The sequence below is a fragment of the Polistes fuscatus genome, unplaced genomic scaffold, assembly GCF_010416935.1.
Source record: "Polistes fuscatus isolate 324 unplaced genomic scaffold, CU_Pfus_HIC Scaffold11, whole genome shotgun sequence".
NCBI classification, from domain to species: Eukaryota; Metazoa; Arthropoda; class Insecta; order Hymenoptera; family Vespidae; genus Polistes; species Polistes fuscatus.
The window spans coordinates 964365-986060 of NW_025113009.1; the positions used below are offsets into that span (position 1 = coordinate 964365).

The window sequence follows — 21696 nt, forward strand, 5'->3', positions numbered from 1 at the left end:
TTTACAATTTCATATTTTAATAATTTTATTCCTTTTATAGTTGATACATTAATAAAGTAACTTACATTGAAATAATAATTATTATAATTAAATACAAAAGTATAATGAAAAGAAAAAAATTCTGTTAATTAATAAAAGGTATAAAGGGACGAAACACACAAATACACAGCAGTTAGCGCCACATCGGACCACTAGGAAAATCACCGAATGCCACCAGATGTCGCACAATACTTGCAATCATTTTCCTACATAGAACAGGATAATAACGAAACGAAAATTAAGTCCAGTATCGCTTCTCGGCCTATGGCTAAGATCAAAGTGTAGTATCTGTTCTTATCAGCTTAATATCTGATACGCAATTCATAGAATTGCCAGAATATTAGCTAGATTTTTGAAACTTGGTGGAATTTCGGAGCTTGCTTCGAGTCTGCCGCGGGTTGAGCCGGTCTTGCAGTACTGCCGGATTCAGCCCAACAATATATATTCTAAAAACAATTAACTTCGATCTTTAAATATTAATCTAAGTCACGTTGATATAAATAGTGCATATTCTTATCGATAGAAACGCCTTTAAAAATTGATAGTGCATTTGTAGATAACTGTATAAATAATTGCACAGCTATAACCATATCTACTCTTATAAACAGAATTTCTACTAGAGATTTTTGAACCAAGAATGAAAAAAAAACTGACGCTCTATGGGATAGTGTAGTGGTTTACTTCTAAGTAACATAATAATTTTTGGCATTTTACCGAAAAATTTTAGTTTGTTTACTGAAGTTGTATATACATCTTAATTTTGCAATATCTCGGAGAAACTAATACCACAATATTCATGATAGTTGCTATACACCATCAACATTAAATAACAAAATAAAATGTTGTGCAAACTATTTACAGTAGAAGCAGACGAGATCTTTTTTTCCAATTGAAATTATTTGTGCTTTGTTGGTGTTTACCAAATAAAAAATTGTGTATATTTTAATTCTGAGTTTGAATATCAATATTATTTTCTTGCATTTCAAATATCATTTTGTAACTTTTCTTTATGATACAGTTCTGTTACTTTGAAGTAATAATGGCATATAAGGAACATTTCTGTATATTTAGGATAAGGCTTTTGTGTTCTGTTAAATTGTCAGAACAAGTTGAGGAATTTGTCGCAACGAATAATTTCTGACCATGTTTATCAGTTCCAAACAAATTTTTTTTATTAATAAAAATAATTCGGCTCATAGAGGTTAATTCGTGATTAATAATATACGTTATGCGAATATTTCAAGAATAAATGATTATTTCTATTATTTCTTATTACAAAAGTCAGGAATATCACGTCGATTTATAAACTATTAAAAATATTCGATTTTCTAATGTACTTAAAACAACAAAACACGTATATATTAATATTTGTTCCGGTTTCAATGTTACCCCTTACCATTGATATATTTAACCTATAATAAAAATTTAATGCTGTTTTCTACAGAAAATAAAGTGCTGATGCTCTGAAAGCGACGAAACACACAAATACAAAGCAGTTAGCGCCACATCGGACCACTAGGAAAATCATCGAATGCCACCAGATGTCGCACAATACTTGCAATCATTTTCTTACATAGAACAGGATAATAACGAAACGAAAATTAAGTCCAGTATCGCTTCTCGGCCTATGGCTAAGATCAAAGTGTAGTATCTGTTCTTATCAGCTTAATATCTGATACGCAATTCATAGAATTGCCAGAATATTAGCTAGATTTTTGAAACTTGGTGGAATTTCGGAGCTTGCTTCGAGTCTGCCGCGGGTTGAGCCGGTCTTGCAGTACTGCCGGATTCAGCCCAACAATATATATACTAAAAACAATCGTGATAGATCTTTAAATAATTGAATAAAATTACATTGATTAAATTGCATGTTATAAATCGATAGAAAATTGAGAAAGAATGATAGAGACTAAAGGAAATTAATAAAATAAAACTGGAAATAGGGACGTTTCGAAACAATATCTTAATCTTGTGACATTTCAGAATGTTGGTAGTCATGAAAAGATTAACGATTTAATTAAATTAGCTTTCAAAAAACTTTTTCATATTAATATCGTATCCTTATTCCTTTCGCCTTGGTTCCTTTTCATAATCAATTTCATCTCTATATAGAACCTTATAATGCTTTTTAATAACTTTTATGTATTTACAGATAACCTGGTGGGAGTAGTCCAAATTTATTGAAATTAAAGTTGCGGATATATAAAAGAGAAATTGCATTGGTTCATTCATTTTATTTTTACATTGCTAGAAGGATATTTTTTTTCACAGGTTTTTTTTTTAAATCACAGTTGCAATGGATAGATAATAGGCTCTTTCTTTCTGGAAAATCTAAAAATTGTTTAGAGAAATGTACTTTCTTTTTTCATTTACATATACGTTACTAAATGCCATAAAAAGTAATTTAATTTTTACATTTTACATCTTTAATACATAATTACATCTTTATAGTGTAGTCTTATTTAAACAATTGCATAAAAATTGCATAGATACTAGCATCAAATGCATTAATGAACTTTTCTTATGTTACAGCTAAATTTTATCCTCAAAGTATTCACTGCGCAGGAACATTAAAATAATTACATAAAAAATAAAAGAATATTAAAACGAGAATGTTATAATGTTAAATTTTATTGATTAAGTAGATTATTTTCTTTTATACACATGCGCAACTTTCGGAAAGTCACATAAACAACTTTTAATATAAGAATTTTCATAGAAGAGAAAGTGCCAGTTTCAAGGTGAATTTCGAGGAAGACGGTTGACAGAACATATAATCCGAGCTTTTTAACAAAAATAGACGCTTGCATCGATTAATTAACAATTATTTTATTATTTTAATGAATTCTTATTATAATTAAGATTGTTTAAACGCATATATATTTATTTAAACATTACCTAACTTTTGACATACTTTAAATATTAATTAATTTCGATTTTATGTTTTATTAGATGAAAATTTTACCCCTTCCCTCCGAAGTCAACACTGCGCAGGAACATTAAAACAAATATACCTTTGGTTAAAAAATTATATAAAATTAATAGAAATGCTAAAATCAGAGCGTTTACACCTTAATTTCTATTTATTTAAAATAAAATTCTCGTTACACACATGCGCAACGTTCGGAAAATCAAATAAACAACTTTTAATAAAAGTATTTACCTAGAAGACAAAGGCCCATTTCAACGGTGAATTTCGAAGAGGAGGGATCACAGAACATATACTCTGTGTATTTTAAGCAACAATAGACAATTGCATCGATTAATTAACAATTATTTAAATGCACTAATGCACTCTCTTTATGTTACAGCAGAATTTTATCCTCGAAGTCATCACTGCGCAGAAGCATTAAAATAATTAATTAAGATTGATAAAAATACGAAAATCATAACGTTTTATTCTTAAATTTTATTAAATAGGTTTATTATTCTTTTTATACACATGATTAACGTTCGGAAGGTCTTGTAAACAACTTTCACCAAAAAAACTTTAACAGAGGATAATTACTCAGATCAACGGTGAATTTCGAGGAGGAGGGATCACAGAACATATACTCCGAGTTTTTAAGCAACAATAGACGCTTGCATCGATTAATTAACAATTATTTTAATGCACTAATGCACTCTCTTAATATTTCAGATTATTTAGACACATATATGTACTAGTATAGATATTACATACTTAATAACATATTATAAATATTTAATAATTTCGATCTGATATTTTATTAGATGAAAATTTTACCCCACCTCCTCGAAGTCATCGCTGCGCAAGAACGTAACAACAAATGTACATTAGTTTAAACAATTATACAAAAAATAAAAGAATATTAAAATGAGAGCGTTATAATATTAAATTTTATTGATTAATTTTATTGATTTTCTTTTATACACATGCGCAATTTTCGGAAAGTCACATAAACAACTTTCACCAAAAAAACTTTAACAGAGGATAATTACTCAGATCAACGGTGAATTTCGAGGAGGAGGGATCACAGAACATATACTCCGAGTTTTTAGACAACAATAGAAGCTTGCATCGATTAATTAACAATTATTTTAATATTTTAATGAATTCTTATTATAATTTAGATTGTTTAAACGCATATTTATTTATTTAAACATTACCTAACTTTTGACGTACTTTAAATATTAATTAATTTCGATTTTATGTTTTAATAGATGAAAATTTTGCCCCTTCCCTCCGAAGTCATCACTGCGCAAGAACGTAACAAAAAATGTACATTAGTTTAAACAATTATACAAAAAATAAAAGAATATTAAAATGAGAGCGTTATAATATTAAATTTTATTGATTAATTTTATTGATTTTCTTTTATACACATGCGCAATTTTCGGAAAGTCACATAAACAACTTTCACCAAAAAAACTTCAACAGAGGATAATTACTCAGATCAACGGTGAATTTCGAGGAGGAGGGATCACAGAACATATACTCCGAGATTTTAGACAACAATAGAAGCTTGCATCGATTAATTAACAATTATTTTAATATTTTAATGAATTCTTATTATAATTAAGATTGTTTAAACGCATATTTATATTTAAACATTACCTAACTTTTGACGTACTTTAAATATTAATTAATTTCGATTTTATGTTTTAATAGATGAAAATTTTGCCCCTTCCCTCCAAAGTCATCACTGCGCAAGAACGTAACAAAAAATGTACATTAGTTTAAACAATTATACAAAAAATAAAAGAATATTAAAATGAGAACGTTATAATATTAAATTTTATTGATTAATTTTATTGATTTTCTTTTATACACATGCGCAATTTTCGAAAAGTCACATAAACAACTTTCACCAAAAAAACTTCAACAGAGGATAATTACTCAGATCAACGGTGAATTTCGAGGAGGAGGGATCACAGAACATATACTCCGAGATTTTAGACAACAATAGACGCTTGCATCGATTAATTAACAATTATTTTAATATTTTAATGAATTCTTATTATAATTAAGATTGTTTAAACGCATATTATATATTTAAACATTACCTAACTTTTGACGTACTTTAAATATTAATTAATTTCGATTTTATGTTTTAATAGATGAAAATTTTGCCCCTTCCCTCCGAAGTCATCACTGCGCAAGAACGTAACAAAAATGTACATTAGTTTAAACAATTATACAAAAAATAAAAGAATATTAAAATGAGAACGTTATAATATTAAATTTTATTGATTAATTTTATTGATTTTCTTTTATACACATGCGCAATTTTCGAAAAGTCACATAAACAACTTTCACCAAAAAAACTTCAACAGAGGATAATTACTCAGATCAACGGTGAATTTCGAGGAGGAGGGATCACAGAACATATACTCCGAGATTTTAGACAACAATAGAAGCTTGCATCGATTAATTAACAATTATTTTAATATTTTAATGAATTCTTATTATAATTAAGATTGTTTAAACGCATATTTATATATTTAAACATTACCTAACTTTTGACGTACTTTAAATATTAATTAATTTCGATTTTATGTTTTAATAGATGAAAATTTTGCACCTTCCCTCCAAAGTCATCACTGCGCAAGAACGTAACAAAAAATGTACATTAGTTTAAACAATTATACAAAAAATAAAAGAATATTAAAATGAGAACGTTATAATATTAAATTTTATTGATTAATTTTATTGATTTTCTTTTATACACATGCGCAATTTTCGGAAAGTCACATAAACAACTTTCACCAAAAAAACTTTAACAGAGGATAATTACTCAGATTAACGGTGGATTTCGAGGAGGAGGGATCACAGAACATATACTCCGAGTATTTTAAGCAACAATAGACAATTGCATCGATTAATTAACAATTATTTTAATATTCTAATACACTCTACTTATATTTGAGACTAGTTTAAACGCATATACATTATTTTTAACATTGCATACCTATTAAAGTAATTCGAATAGAAAATAATTTTCATACGTTATTAATTTATGATTTTTCTATATGACTGTCTTTACTTACTGTCGTGTTAAAATCGATTTGTATTACTGGCAAATCAAATTTAATGAATATTTATTTAAATTTGGGTCTTCGGAAGCGGTTACCTCCTCGTGGTTAGACCCGGGCAATGGTGTTTTACTTTCAGTATAATGTTTAACATATTTTATATGTTATACATTCCATTGCAAGTAAAACCCAGCTAAAGACCGCTTACCATAAACATTGTAATGATAATTAGTTTCTTTCATTTTCCTAATTAATATCATATTACAATTCATTACATTGTTTTCCCTTTAATACTACCTTCATATTATATCCCACATTAAAATACTCGATTTATTTTCTAGGAACACTAATCTTGTGCATTCTTTCAGACGTTTTTGACGTGCAGTGCGGACGGTAAAGCACGTCTCGGTCGCGTTCGCGTTCGCGTTCGCGATAAAAAACTATTTTATAGTTTTTTATTTTCGTTACCGTCCACCCATCGTCATCCTAAGGGTAGGAGACCCATCGGGCATTCATCACTGAAGATTAAAAGTAAGTATAATTTTTCTATGAAATATTTTCTATGATAAATTTTCAATAGTTTTTGATTATTACGAAGATATTAATCGTTCTTTTTCATTTTCTGTTTCAGAACATCATTGCAATCGAGCGCGTAGGCAATGAGGTACTCGAGTGTTTGCATCGTTAAACAAAAATCGGAAATTTTTCGGGTAAAGAAACTCCGATAGTTTCTTTTATTCGGTTTACACGTGTGCCATCGTCATCCTAAAGGTAGGAGACCCATCAGGCATTCATCACTGAAGATAAAAGGTAAATTAATTTTTTTATTAAACATTTCTTTAATAATTATTTATAATTTTTGAACGATTTCAATGATTCTAATAGTTATTTTTTCTTTTTCTTTTCCAGAAGGCTAAGTGTTTGTGTTAGTGCTTGATATTTGAACTGCGTGCAATGCAGTTGTAAAATTAGAATCAGTGTCGTGGTCGCGATAAGAAACACATAAGTTTCTGATTTTCGTTGGGACCGTCTACGGCATCGTCATCTTAAGGGTAGGAGACCCATCGGGCATTCATCAATCAAGATAGAAGGTAAATTAATTTTTCTATTAAACATTTCTTTAATAATTACTTATAATTTTTTACATGATAACAATGATTCTAATCGTTTTGTTCTTTTTTCTGTTTTCAGAGAGGTAAGCGAGTGTTAGTGTTTGATTTTTGAACTGCCCGCAATGCAGTTGTAAAAATTAGAGTCAGTGTTTGTGCGAATAATTAAAAAATACAATTTTTATCGCGAAGTAGAGTCAGTGTTTGTTCGAATAATTAAAATAAAATTTTTATCGCGAAGTAGAGTCATGTTTGTTCGAATAATTAAAATAAAATTTTGATCGCGAAGTAGAGTCAGTGTTTGTTCGAATAATTAAAATAAAATTTTTATCGCGAAGTAGAGTCAGTGTTTGTTCGAATAATTAAAATACAATTTTGATCGCGGAGTAGAGTCAGTGCATTCGGTCATCGTCATCCTAAGGGTAGGAGACCCATCGTGCATTCATCACTGAAGATTAAAGTAAGTATATTTTCTATGAAACATATTCTATGATAAATTTTCAATAGTTTTTGATTACGACGACGATATTAATCGTTCTTTTTCATTTTCTGTTTCAGAACGTCATTGCAATCGTGCGCGAAGCAATGTAACGGGAGTGTTTGATCGTTTTAATATAATTAAAATCACGGATTAGAAGCACGATCGTCGTTAATTAAAATTCGGTCGCGTTTCGCGTTCGTGTTCGCGTTCGCGTTCGCGTTATTTTTGAGATTTATATATTAAATTAACTGCGAGCAATGCAGTTAATTGCATTAGAGTTTGTTCGTATAAAATTATAGTTTTTTAATTTTAAAACAGTCGTACAGACTGTTCGCGAAGTAGAGTCAGTGAAGTGCATCAGTGAAGTGACCGCCTATCGGGAGTGAAATTTTTGTGTTTGCATTGACTGCGTGCAATGCAGTCTTTGAATTAGATTGTAGAATCAGTGTTTGTACGAATAATTAAAGTAACATTTTAATCGCGAAGTAGAGTCAGTGACCGGGCGTAAATTAAATTCGAATCATACGCGTATGTAGAGTCAGTGTTGTTCGCCGTATAATAAAAATTTCGGTTTCGCGATAAGAAACTTTTTTATAGTTTCTTATATTCGTTTACCGCGATATTAGAGTCACGGGAGTGCGAGGAAAAGTGCATCGAGGATTCTCCCATGGGTCTGATGGACGAGGGATGCAGCTGGACCATTTGCTACGAAGTAGGAGTGTTTTGGAGCCACCGCAGAACTTCTAATGCTATCTGTTCATATTGCATACATGCGTCATTTTATTTTAAAATGCCACATATATGTAATATAACATTTAGCAGGTCGTGAGTAAAATTTAAAGTCCCTCCGGTGCTCAATCATGCCGAGGATGAAAGGTCCCAATCGGCACGAGTTACTGGTTGTAATTATTCCAAAAAATTATTGACGAGCACATGAGTGATTTCAAAAAAGGATTAGTCCTTTTTTGAAATTGCTCATGAAAATTGTATATTTTATTGTATGTTATATTATTAGTTCAGGATAGGTCTTCTTGTCTCATCGGTTAAATTCATTTAATTAACAGTGCAATTAATTAATGCACTTTTCTTTTTTATTACGTGTTTCGTTCGCGTTTAGTAGTGGTGAAATCGAGTATTAATTTACTCGATTTCGTCCAATAAAGCATGTAATAAATGTCTTACATGCATTGCTTCGTACTTAGTTTATTTAATCGCGATTTTATTTTTCGATATAATCAAAAAATGAGCAAGAAGACAAACCCATTCGCGGCGGATAGACTCTGGCTATTAAGTGGTGGCTCAAAGCCCAGTTCTTTCATTAGAACAGCCATTTAACGAAAGAGTCGTCCGAGATTTTTATTATTTTTTTTAAATTCTTAAAATCTTTTTAAAAGTCATTATAAATGACTTGTAGAGTCATAGCCCGCTTAGATTAATGAGAGAACATTTTTATATATTAATCAAATCTTAGATTAGGATTTTCAGCAATTAATTTACTAATCCCCGTTTCTCCCCCCTATACTTTCTGCGTTCTCATTTATGCGTGTGCCCAGGTGTTACACGTATGGGTGAGAAACGGTTAGTATGGTTTTAGTTTTAAGTTTTTCCCCCATTGGCGTCTGTCATTGTGCTAGTGATTGCACGGTGTACATTGCACATGTGTGTGCGGTTAGGAATGTGCATTGTACATCGTTTCGCGATACGTAATACCGCGTTATTATTTTTTAAAGTTATTGAATAAAAATAACTTGTAGAGTCACGCGTACGATACGAAATTTTCTTTTTTAACAATCGTTTTGCATAGTAGAGTTACCGCATTTATTTGTGGAAACTATATACTCGTATATAACTAGTATGCAATATATACTAGTTTATACTTGTATTTTTGCATTAGTCATTTATGCAATAATCACTAGCCTTGACAGACGATTACAGCAATTGGTACGTACTCCCATAAATTTAGAAAACGCGTTTGAACTAGGGTGTCGGAGGTGCCCCGGGGCATGCTCTCTAGTTTAGGCTTTTGCACCCTGGTGGTATGTGTGAGAACCGTGGAGTGTGTGGGTGGGTATGCATGTGTATTTTTTTGAGCGAATGTGAAACTTTAATTATAAGTAGGTAGGACCCCGGAATGGCACGTGGCATACTTGCACTTTTCAGTGCGAGTCCCCACCTCCGGGTTTTATACGGAATTGTCACAAAATTATATCTTTTATTCTATCTTGCTTGACTTGTAAATCTTTTTTGTGACAATTCTGTAATATGTATTATGTATCATGATTCAAAGGGATTTGCAACCATTTAAAAATTCATTTCTATTTCGATTGTATCTCGAACGAGATAGAGTCGAAATCAAATCCGCAAAACCTTTGATGAATTGATACTTAGTTTTAAGTATTATAACTAGCACTTCGCACTATCGCGATTTAGTCTTTGAAATGTTTCATATAATTCAATATAAAGAATAATTTAAATAAAAATATTGCAAAGAAATGCATTGCATTTTTAGTATTATTTTTATTTCAATTCGATTATATTACTCGATAGTAAAAGTGCGAAGTGTTATTAGGTCATCGATTAGCATAATTAACTGCTCGGACATTCGATTAAATGTGCTCGTGTAATATGTGCACAGTCGATGAACTTTTAAGTTCGTTGATTGTCCACGAGCTAGGATAGCTAACGGGAAACGCGAATGCATTTTGTAATAATTAATAAATAGAGTCACCCCCTAACGAACATCGGAATTATTTGCATAAGATGTATGATGAAAGAAAATAAATGGAATTATTTCATATATATATTGTAATGTGAAATGTATTTCATTTATATTAGTGTAATAAGCAGTTGAGAGTAATTGGGTGAAAATGTCTTGAAGTCGTTTCTAAATTGTACGACCATAATTTGGCATATTATAACGGTTTGGTATTAGAATAGAATCGATACTTTACATGGTTAATAATATTCCTTTCGGCGATGAGATATCTCTCGACCAAAAGGTAATAATTATTTTCAATGTAAAAAGCTCAGGATGTTTTACTAATCACATTTTTCTTTTCAGGGTTGTGTTAGGTCGGTTAGGTTTTTTTTTATTATATAGAATCAGGGACGATTCTAATTCTATATCATTAATCGTTGTAATATGCCAAATTATGCGAATACTTTTTGGAACGATTGACGTTTTTGGTCAAAGATTCTTTTCATGCTCGCACGTAGGGAATGTCCGACAGTAGGCTTGAAGAAAGAAGAGGCTAAAAGCCGAAGAGGCCCCCACTTAATTGTGGCTCAAGAGGGCAACTACAGACTTAATGAGTTATTTTCAAGTTCGACAGCATGGTTGAATCTTGAAAATAGTCGTTGGTCATTTGATATTTTTATTGTTTTATTTTTTTGTTTTGCTCGTCAATAATTTATAATGGTTATTAAGAATGGTAATAATTAAAATAGTTTTCTTTTGTTACAGGTGACCATCGTTGGATTTGCCATACCACCCACCAAATACGAACATAATTTTTCCTAAAAATAAATCGAGTATTAAGAAAATTTAATTTTATAAATGATATTTCATTTAAAAGATAGAAAATACTTTAAAATCATGATAGAGTACAATACCATTCCCGAATTCCCGCCCCAATATCATTTTTTTAATTTCCTATTACACACAATTTCCCCACTTTTCATTCTTCATTTCATTCGTAGAAACTAATTATCTTATAATGTTTTTTAATGTCTCTTTTATTGTTTTAGGTATTAAGATTTAATCAATTATTATATTATGTATTGAATTAATTTGCATTTTATTTTGTTTCAGGATGTGATTAATTTCAATCTATTTGTAAGTATTGGATTTTGATCTAGAAAAGGAATATGCTTTCGATGCATTCATTGGTTCTTCGCAAATCTAAACTAATCTTTCTGTTTTCTGTTTCAGGTTCGTTTCCAGTATTTTTTTTAATGGGTAGCGGGTAGATTCTTTCTTTCCGAAGAAAGGTCTACTTCAGGGATGCGACCCTGCCCACGCGAGCCTTGATTCTATCTTACTCCCAAGGATAGAATCATGTCCTTACCTAAAATTCCACCCACACCAAACGATCCTTTTTTAAATATTTTATTGGCAGGATTTCTTCTTCTTCCATACGTCTTTGTTTTGTTTGTTGCAGGACATAGGAGGAGGACCAGCCAAAGACCAGCCGACGACCAGCCGAGGACCACAAGAGGACTTAATAATAATAAAGTATAGTGTAAAGTTATTATTTGTATAATAAAATGTAAAATTAATGTATAATTAAATGTATAATTTTAATCTATTTATTCTTCTCCCCGTAGCATCGCAAGCGTGTGATAATTATTTTTAGTGTATTTTTTTTGTTCGTAGGTTTCATGGAACGACCCATAATTGCATACTTTTTCTATTTTTTACTTTATTTTATTTAGATTTAAAATTATTATTTATGAAATACACAGAAAATGTAATTTTTATATGCATTCATCGAAATTATATTGAAGTGTGTTAGTTTTTAATTAAAATCATCGATGTTTCTTAAATTCTTTTCAGATGCATTCCTAGTTTTATGTTAGTGTGAGAAAAATCATTGTTAATGCACTTCTGTCTTTTTACAGATACCATGGATCAGTACAAATTTTTATAGATACCATGGATCATTCATTGCATATATGCAAATCTAAAATAATCTTTTCTTTTTCTTTTCCAGGTTCGTTTTCAGTCCCACTTTTCTTCTTCTTCCCTAACCCTTTGTTTTTTTTTGTTGCAGGTTCAATAGGAGGAGGACCAGAGGAGAACCAGACTAGAACTTAGTTATAATAAAATATTAATGTGTAATTTAATGTTTAATTTTATTTGTTAATTCTTCTCCCCTTAGCATCGCACTCTTGTGATAATTATTTTTAATGTATTTTCAATATATTTTTAATGTATTTTCAATATATTTTTAATGTATTTTATTAATATATAGGTACTAAGTTATTTCGATTTTATTGATGTTTAACACCCCGTTTATCATTTTGTTATATGGTTTTAAAACTTTTCTCTTAATTCTCGATAATAATTGCAAGGATTTCCCTTCTCGGAACTTTCATTTTCAATGGTTTCGACTTATGTCGTCGGATGGGGACATCTTCAGGATGCACATCCCGGGTCTTCAGAAGCGGTTACCTCCTCGTGGTTAGACCTGGGCAATGGTATTTTACTTTCAGTATAATGTTTAACATATTTTATATGTTATGCATTCCATTGCAAGTAAAATCTAGCCAAAGACCGCTTGCCATAAGCATTATAATTGTAATTAGTTTCTTTTAACTTCCCAATTAATACCATATTCTTTTACCCCTTTCCTTAGTTCCTTCTATCCATTTAATATACAGAAACTAATTACTTTATAATGTTTCTTTAATAATTCTTATATTTTTACAGGTATTCCTTACCTTTAATTTCCCCCACCAACCATCATACCTTCCCTATTTCTTTCACTTTCTTTCTTTTCCTTTATATCAAGTATGCTCACATGAATTAGCATGCATTCACGTGAGTTTAATTAACTTTTGAGGTGGAACAACTTTTAGATTTGTTTTTTATTCGCGATTTGATATGCATAAAATATGCATTTAGCATAGGGACCGAAGCGACACCAAGTCGATTCGGTCGCTATCCGTTAGTCAGGCCTCACCGGTCCTGCAGTTGGCACTATGGTCGGTCGACTTGTGAAGCCTAGGTCCCTCGTAATATATAATATTAAGATGCGTTGTTTTTTATTCGCGATTTGATATGCATAAAGTATGCATTTAGCATAGGGACCGAAGCGACACGCGTTGGCGATTCGGTCACTATCCGTTAGTCAGGCCTCAACCGTCTGCTGTTAGAGTAATGGTCGATCGTCGCGTGAAGCCTAGGTTTCTCGTAAAAAAAATTAGAGTCAGTGGATTAGTCCGATCGGGGGGAAACCACTTAAAACAAAAATCGTGAAAAGTTCCACCTTAAAAGTTCTACTTTTCCCTATCCTTTTCCGATTCCTTTTAATATTTTCTTTGCAGGATGAACTATGATGCCAAATTTCGTCCAAGAGAAGGAGGAAGCGAACCCAAAGAGGACTAAGTTATGGTAAACGGTAGTAGAATATAATTATTTTTATAAGTAAATGAACTTTTTTAATTCGTTTATTGTTTCAGATAACCATTCTGTCCAAGAGGAAGGGGAACAGGATTAGAAGATGACCAGAAGTGGACTAAGTTATGGTAAATGGTAGTAAAAATAATTATTTCTATAAGTAAATGAATGTTTTTAATCAGTTTATTGTTTCATATAACCATTCCGTCCAAGAGGAAGGGGTAGTGGAGTAGAAGAGGACCAGAAGAGTGACCATAAGAGGACAGAGTAATGGTAAACGGTATTATAAAATAATTATTTCTCAATATAAATGAAGTATTTTAATCCATTTATTGTTTTTCTTGTAGAATTGCACATGTATAATAGTTATTTTTAATGTATTTTCTTTATTTTACAGATGCCATGGGTCAACCAAAAATTATATACATTTATTTTTATTATACTATATTTTAGGTAGATTAAAAATTATTAAATATAAAATGTTCGTAACTTGTAATTTCCGTATGTGCATATATTGAAATTATACTAAAGTGTATTGATTTTTAATAAAATCATTGATGTTACTTGAATTTTATTCAGATGCACTCCTCGTTTTCATCTTCTTATTCAGTTTTCAAACTTTTCTCTTCATTTTCGATAATAATTCTAAGGATTTTCCGAATATAACTCTTAGGGTGGAGCCTAAGAGTGGGGCTCATTAAAAAACGTTCTCGGGGCTTTCATTTTCTATGGTTTCGATTTAATTCGGATGGGGACATCTTCAGGATGCACATCCCGGGTCTTCAGAAGCGGTTACCTCCTCGTGGTTAGACCTGGGCAATGGTATTTTACTTTCAGTATAATGTTTAACATATTTTATATGTTATGCATTCCATTGCAAGTAAAATCTAGCCAAAGACCGCTTGCCTTAAGCATTATAATTGTAATTAGTTTCTTTTAACTTTCCAATTGACATCATATTCCTTTACCCCTTTCCTTAGTTCCTTCTATCTATTTAATATACAGAAACTAATTACTTTATAATACTTAATTATAACTTTTATACCAACAATATACAATTTCTTCGATTAATTAACAATTATTTTATGTATATCTTCTTCTTTAATGCATTTTACTTATATTTAAGATTGTTTAAACCAAAATATATTTTTTTCAATATCTGATCGAAATTATTTAATATTCCAAGTATATTAATAGATGTGTATTTTTAAACAAATATTTTGTTGTATTATTCTTATTTTAATGAGTATTTAACTAATTTTAAATTCGACTCGAAAACGATATAATGCATGGCATATTAACAAAAATAGAGCACGCTTATCTTCCAATAAAAAACGATGTTGACAGTATCTAGGATTTTGAAAGAGGCTGTACGAGGTTCAAAGTATATGATATATATGTTTATATATCACACATGTGTGTGAACAATTTCGCACGTAATTTTCATTAGAAATATCAAGATACAACATAATGAACTGAAATAAGAAGAATATATTTAGACGATTATTTTATATGATAAATTAATATGATAAAAAATATGTAGTTATGAATTTAAAACAATATGATTCTATGAAGTTAAAGGAAAAATACAAAGATCGTATAAAACATTCGTGGCTTATAACATTATTTATTACGTAGTAAACCTAATACTCGATCGTTACGGTTTTTGTTTTGAGATATTCGTTGAGTGCTTCTTGCCCAAGATCCTTTCCAAATCCTGACATTTTGAAACCACCGAAAGGTGCTGCTACGTCTGTTTTATTGTAAGTATTTATGAATACAGTACCAGCTTCGATTTTTTCAGCAAATCTCAATGCTTTAGCAATATCTTTAGTTAGTACTCCAGATGCCAAACCATATTCTGTATTATTAGCCCTTCTTATTACATCGTCCATATTTTTAGAACTAAATTTAGAAATCACCATAATAGGACCAAAGGATTCTTCCTTTGCAATATACATATGATCTTCAACATTGGTAAAAATCGTCGGTTCGAAATACCATCCCGGACGATCTATACGTTTACCGCCATAAACCAACGTAGCACCTTCGTCGATCCCATATTTAACGTATTCTAGAAGCTTGTTGAGATGATTTTTATGATTTTGTGGCCCATGAGTCGTACTTCGATCCAAGGGATTACCTATCGACATCTTCTTCGTTTCTTCGATTATTCTTTTAATAAACTCATCGTGAATAGTTTCTTCAATGAAAATTCGGCCTATATAACAAAATAAAAAGAAATTGATTAAATGGCAATGTGAACACAAAATATATCATTTCATAACTTTTATATACGTACCAGCGGCAATACAATTTTCACCCTTGTTAAAAAATACACTGCTCATTCCTATTTTCACTGCCTGTTGAAGATCAGCATCCTCGAATATGACTAAAGGACTTTTACCACCAAGTTCTAACGAGACCTTCTTCAAATTACTTTCGGCACAAGATCTCATAATCGTTTTACCAATTTCCGTGGAACCAGTGAAACCAAGCTTTCTGATAAGCGGATGATTAACTATAGCGTTACCAGTTACGGAACCGTTACCTGGAACAATGTTTATAACACCAGGAGGAATACCAGCTTGTGCACTAAGTTCAGCAAATTTTAACGCTGTCAATGGCGAAGCTTGAGCTGGTTTCATCACGACCGTGTTACCGGCTGCCAAGCAAGCTGCCATTTTCCACGAGAGCATCATCAAAGGATAATTCCATGGCGTTACTAAACCACAAACCCCTATCGGTTCCTTTCGCGTAAATGTCAAATTTCTATTCGGTCTGGCATGAGATATTGGTATAGTTGAGCCCTGTATCTTATCGCACCAACCAGCAAAATATTTCCAAGTTTCTATGGACATGCCAACGTGTGTCTTTAAGGCTAATGTGTAGACTGCACCAGAATCTAACGTTTCTATGGTTGCCAATTCTTCTTTATGTTTTTCCATCAGATCAGCCAATCTAAAGAAAATTGTATTCGTTAAAAAAAAAAACTTCTTATAGAAATATTTAACAATAATTTGAATAACTCGATGAACACTAACTTAAACAATAATTCTCCACGTTCCCTAGCACTAATTTTACTCCATTCGCCTTCCTCGAAAGCTTTTTTCGCAGCTTTCACTGCACGATCAATGTCTTCTACCGATGCACTCTCTACTTTACAAATAACACTCTCGTCGTGTGGATTAATCGTATCGATCGGTTTATTCTGTCCATTAACAAATTCTCCGTTTATGAAAAGTTGTTTTGGGAACTTCAGATCCATGTTATTTACTCGTATTTCTACGGCATCGTATTTAATATCTTTAGCTGCTGCATTACCGCGTGTCGTCAAAATAACAGTTCCTAAGAATTGCATGAAAACGGGGGCCATGAAGACGTGGATATTTTGCAAACTCACTCCTAAATTATCTTTGACTTCTTCGACTAATCTAACGACGTCCATACTTTTGCCACCTAGACAAAACAAATTATTAATTTATCGATTATTATCAAAAGTTCATAAGTTCTATCAATTTCCGGTAAAATACATTAATAAATTTCGATTATCTAATCTTATAGTATTACTTCATACTGAAATAAAAAAGGAAAAAAACAAAGAAATAACGATAATCTACCAGAAACGAAAAAATCCGTATCATCTTCGATGTCCATGTTGAGTATGCCTTTCCAAATTCGTCTTAAAACATCTTTACTCTTCAATTCTTCCTCCGTCAATTCCACCATATTGTTCTCCTCACTTTGACCATATTTACTAGCGTGAATGGTTCTAGTACCAATCTTGATCCTTTCGACGTTAACAAAATTACCGTCGACTGTTTCGATCAATAGACCACCATCGTGAATTCTTCCTATTCGATCATCAACGTTGATTTCGCTTTCGACTTTGGGTAAAGTTCCATTCCATAAAGTAGAACCATACAAACGTACTTCTTCGTTGTTAATGAAAGTCCATGCACCTGGTGTACTATCAAGGCCACGAATAAAATTGTGAATTTTCTTTGCGGGTTTCGACCAATCAATCTTTTGAAGTTCTTTTTTATTTAACAGAGGATCATAAGTTGCACCTTTTTCTGTTTGCGGTATAACAGGGGCAGTACCTTTCGCTACTAAATTAACGGCTTCGACCATAGCTTTGATACCATCAGGATACAAATAATTATTATACAAAGTATCCAAGGTATCGTTTGATTCTATTTTATATGATTTCTGAAGTAATATCGGTCCCGTGTCGAGACCATCGTCAGCCCAAAATACTGAGAATCCTGCTGTCTCGTCGCCTTCTATCAAAGTCCTATTAAAACATTGATAATTATATTATATTCTATTATGAATTGTCGACGTTATCGTATTTTTTTTTTTGTTTATTCATTTGAAATATCAAGTCTCATGGAATAAGTCATTGAACGCAATCAGCTAATAAAAAATGTATGCCTCTGATATAATTATCTAACATTAAGTCAGCCCACATATACGCGAGAAAGTAGTCAAGAGAAAGAAACGATTTCGCCACAATCTGAACCAAACCGGTTCTACTATACTATATAAATTCTCTACTTTAAACTTCGATCTTTTATTCAATGTAAAGAATTTATAAATTTAAAAGAGCACTCTCTTAGAAATTGTTTATAGATTTAATTTAGACAAAAAAAAAAATATGCGATAATTTATTGCAAAAAATAAATAGTGTAAAAGAGATTCATCGTGCATTATTTTTATCTATTTCATTGCATCAGAAAATTAACAGATCGAATTAAATATTGTTTCTTACATAATTATTATATCTTATCGAAAAATTATCTTGTTCAAAAAGTTAGAAGAAAAAGATTGTACTATTACCAATTGATAGCACTCGCTCCTCGATGTCTAGGTAATAATGACGGATGATAACATATGCTACGATGACGAGGATGATTGATGACTTCCATCGGTATGAATTGACTGCAAAAGGGTAGTACGTTTAGATCAACGTCGATACTTTTATATGTATTGAGTACTTCTGGTAGGGGTACACCCTTATTTCTCCAGGATTTAATTTTAAAAACAGGCGTGTTATCAACCTTTGCTGCGATGGCTATAATTATAATAAAAAAAAAGAAAAAGAAAATAGAAAAATTAAAAAATACATTTTTCCTTATAAACTGATAATTCTGCATAGTCATTTTGTGTATCACAGAATGCAAGTAAAATGTTTTTAAGATTGAAAAATAATTAGAACAAATCTTATATTATACCCAATGGATCCTCTCGATTTCCTTTGTCAGGTATAGTAAAAACTCCAGTAATTTGATGACCATTTTGTCGTAACAATTTGTAAACTTCAGCTGCGAACGGACTCTGACCGATAATCGCTACCTTAAGTTGTGCCATCGTCGCCTATATTCGCAAACAATTGTTTACATTTAAACGATAATGGAATTTCTTTGTCAGAGATATCGATTGTTTTAAAAAATGAAACGTTTATATCTTTTTATATTACATACAACGATATACGATTACAATGCTTAAGTTTGACGACAGATAAATTAGAAGCAATGGATCTAACAATAAGATTTAAATGACATGCTCATTTATTACATATTGTTATCTTAGATTTCAAGTAGCATTTGAGTTAAGGCTTACTCATTAAATACTTTTATATTTGTCTCTTTTGTACGAGTCAATTAAAATAAATATATCGATTAAATGATACGATTATTTCAATCATGCTCGATTATGCAGTCTTTGTTAGTTTTGTGATAAAAATCAAGCGTGCGAATGTTATCCATTTCCTTGTATTTTTTTAATACCTTAAACCAAAATACATACCTATTTATCTACAGCGCGGTATAAGATTGAGAGATGTTTTGATAGTACGTTTATGCAAGCTGCAAAAAGTAATGGTACATTTGTTTGGTTTATTTTAATTAATTAATTAATTAATTAAGGAGGAAAGCCTACTATACTATTATTTGCAATAGCATTACACATTTATAACTTTTTAAAAAAGTATATATTTACACATGTGCATATTAGTGTAATTAGTTGGGTATCTATAAAATAAATAAAAATAAATATAGTGAAATCAGGCTATTATAATCACGTATAATATTATCAATCGATTATGATAACAATGATCAATTGATCTCAGTTCTATATAATATTAATTAAAAATAATCCATCTATTAAAATCACACTTTGGTTATTGTTATCAATTGCGGCGATTAAATTTTAAAAATACGATTAGAATTTTTAGCCAATTCATACTAAATGGACCTCTTCTTCAAAACTTTCTTTTAATCGTAAAATTGATTTTATCTTTTGTCTTAGTACATGATAAAAATTCATAGAACAGTTGTTTATAAAAATAAAGTAGCACAAATATTTAAAGTTGTATTAAATAAATAATTTGCGATAAATTCAAAGTGTAGAATTGTCATAATTAATTGTAATAATTGGAGTTTAATCATGAAAATTGTATATTTTCCGTTTATTATTATCAGTCAGTTATTCTAATCAAAAATTCCACATTCAAAGTCATCATAATAAACAAATTTCACTATATCACTCATTTCTACTATATTTGGGAACAAATAATACATATTTTCTCGTCGCTAGTAAATTAATCATAAATAAATCAATAAATTATTGTAAAAATTATTCACAATTTCGCAAAATAAAATGTCAATTTAACAAGAAAATTATATACAAAATAAGATTAAAAAATCGACTTACGGTATTTACAAATGTACGCCAAAAGCGAAGATTTGCGAAAGTTAACATTGGACCGATCTCTTATACAAAAATATTGATTTATACATTTAATTACAAATAATTGATAAATCTAAATGAAATAAATTGATCGTTGAAACTACTTCAAATTCGTTTTACACTCGTACCCACGTAAGAGATCAAGCTCCCATTCGTTGCAACGTTAAACTGATTCAAATGGAAAAACGAACAAGGTTTATATAAGCCGTCGATATCGCTCTCCGAGAGGGTCAAGAACTGCATGTATTCCTTCTTGATTTCCTTTAAATGATACAATATACTTTATCAAAAGAGACACGTTTTACATAGAATTTTTACGTATTAGTAAGAAAATGATGTATCGATGGATATAACGGAGAATGACATATTAATTGTAATAACGTGTTAATCTACGTCTTTATACGCTTACGAAATTAATCTTTAAGATTACATGAAAGACAAAAGGAAAATATCTGTAATAAAATAAACAAATTTATAAATAATAATAAGCAAGCGCGTGTGTTATACGTGTACAAAAATTAAAGGATTTGCAAAATTGTATGTAACTTTTATTCGAAACGTTTATTTCACGTTTGATTGGATTTCTTTGAAATATTTATATTTTATTTGATCGTCGAATTTTTATCAATCGCAAATTTCTTGTTAAATGAAATTTTGAAATAAAATAGTTTCGAGAAAAATACTTTATATTTTTATTTAATGTGTGACGTTGATTATTTTTTTAAATACTACTGAAAGAGATTTATGTAATGTTGGATATATGTAGTCATTTAAATGATACATGAACTTATCTATGATTTCTTTTATTTTTTTTAATGAATTAATCTTCATAAAACTCTTTTGTCGTTATTAGTTCAAGTATTATCAACTGAAACTGGAATATTCTAGTTTTTTAAAAAGATTTCTTAGTATCTATTGGACATAAATCAACAAATTGTAAGTTGTTTGCAAAGTGTACGTCTAACAGTTTAAGGTCAAAAGCTTTTTAAATCTCATTTCATAATTTGATAATTTTTACGAATTGTTAGAGAAAGATAATTCCCCTCATTTTTGTCGGGTTATTCATAAGGCAATTCTAAATAAAAATACTACTAAAGATATTTATTTATGTTTATTATAAAATACAAGATAACATAATTTTATTCATATTTAAAAGTATTAATATATATATATATATATATATACACAGTCAAGATATT

At 30.5% G+C, this 21696-nt stretch overlaps 1 protein-coding gene and 2 non-coding genes across 3 annotated transcripts; 2 read left to right on the forward strand and 1 right to left on the reverse strand.

Annotated features, from left to right (window-relative positions):
* The first annotated feature begins 288 nt into the window (after positions 1-288).
* LOC122526623 lies at positions 289-479 on the forward strand. The gene has a single exon (XR_006306128.1). It is a non-coding gene; the product is annotated as a U2 spliceosomal RNA (small nuclear RNA).
* Positions 480-1651: 1172 nt separating this feature from the next.
* LOC122526624 lies at positions 1652-1842 on the forward strand. Its single transcript, XR_006306129.1, has one exon. It is a non-coding gene; the product is annotated as a U2 spliceosomal RNA (small nuclear RNA).
* A 13513-nt stretch (positions 1843-15355) lies between these two features.
* Positions 15356-20704, reverse strand: LOC122526356 (cytosolic 10-formyltetrahydrofolate dehydrogenase). Its single transcript, XM_043649728.1, has 8 exons — positions 20462-20704; positions 19556-19614; positions 18982-19123; positions 18587-18821; positions 17365-18041; positions 16789-17203; positions 16047-16705; positions 15356-15965 (listed from the first exon to the last, which is right to left on the reverse strand). The coding sequence occupies exons 3-8, from the start codon at positions 19115-19117 to the stop codon at positions 15388-15390; spliced, it is 2700 nt and encodes an 899-aa protein (XP_043505663.1). The 5' UTR covers positions 19118-19123; positions 19556-19614; positions 20462-20704; the 3' UTR covers positions 15356-15387.
* Between the last annotated feature and the right edge of the window lie 992 nt (positions 20705-21696).

Bases quoted from the DNA above. Each gene is read 5' to 3' on its own strand.
- LOC122526356 (XM_043649728.1), bottom strand. From the start codon at position 19,117: ATGGCACAACTTAAGGTAGCGATTATCGGTCAGAGTCCGTTCGCAGCT. The intron at 18,822-18,981 runs GTATAATATAAG...TTATAATTATAG, and splicing joins AAATCGAGAGGATCCATTGG to CCATCGCAGCAAAGGTTGAT. The intron at 17,204-17,364 runs GTAGATTATCGT...TGTTTTGTCTAG, and splicing joins TACGGATTTTTTCGTTTCTG to GTGGCAAAAGTATGGACGTC.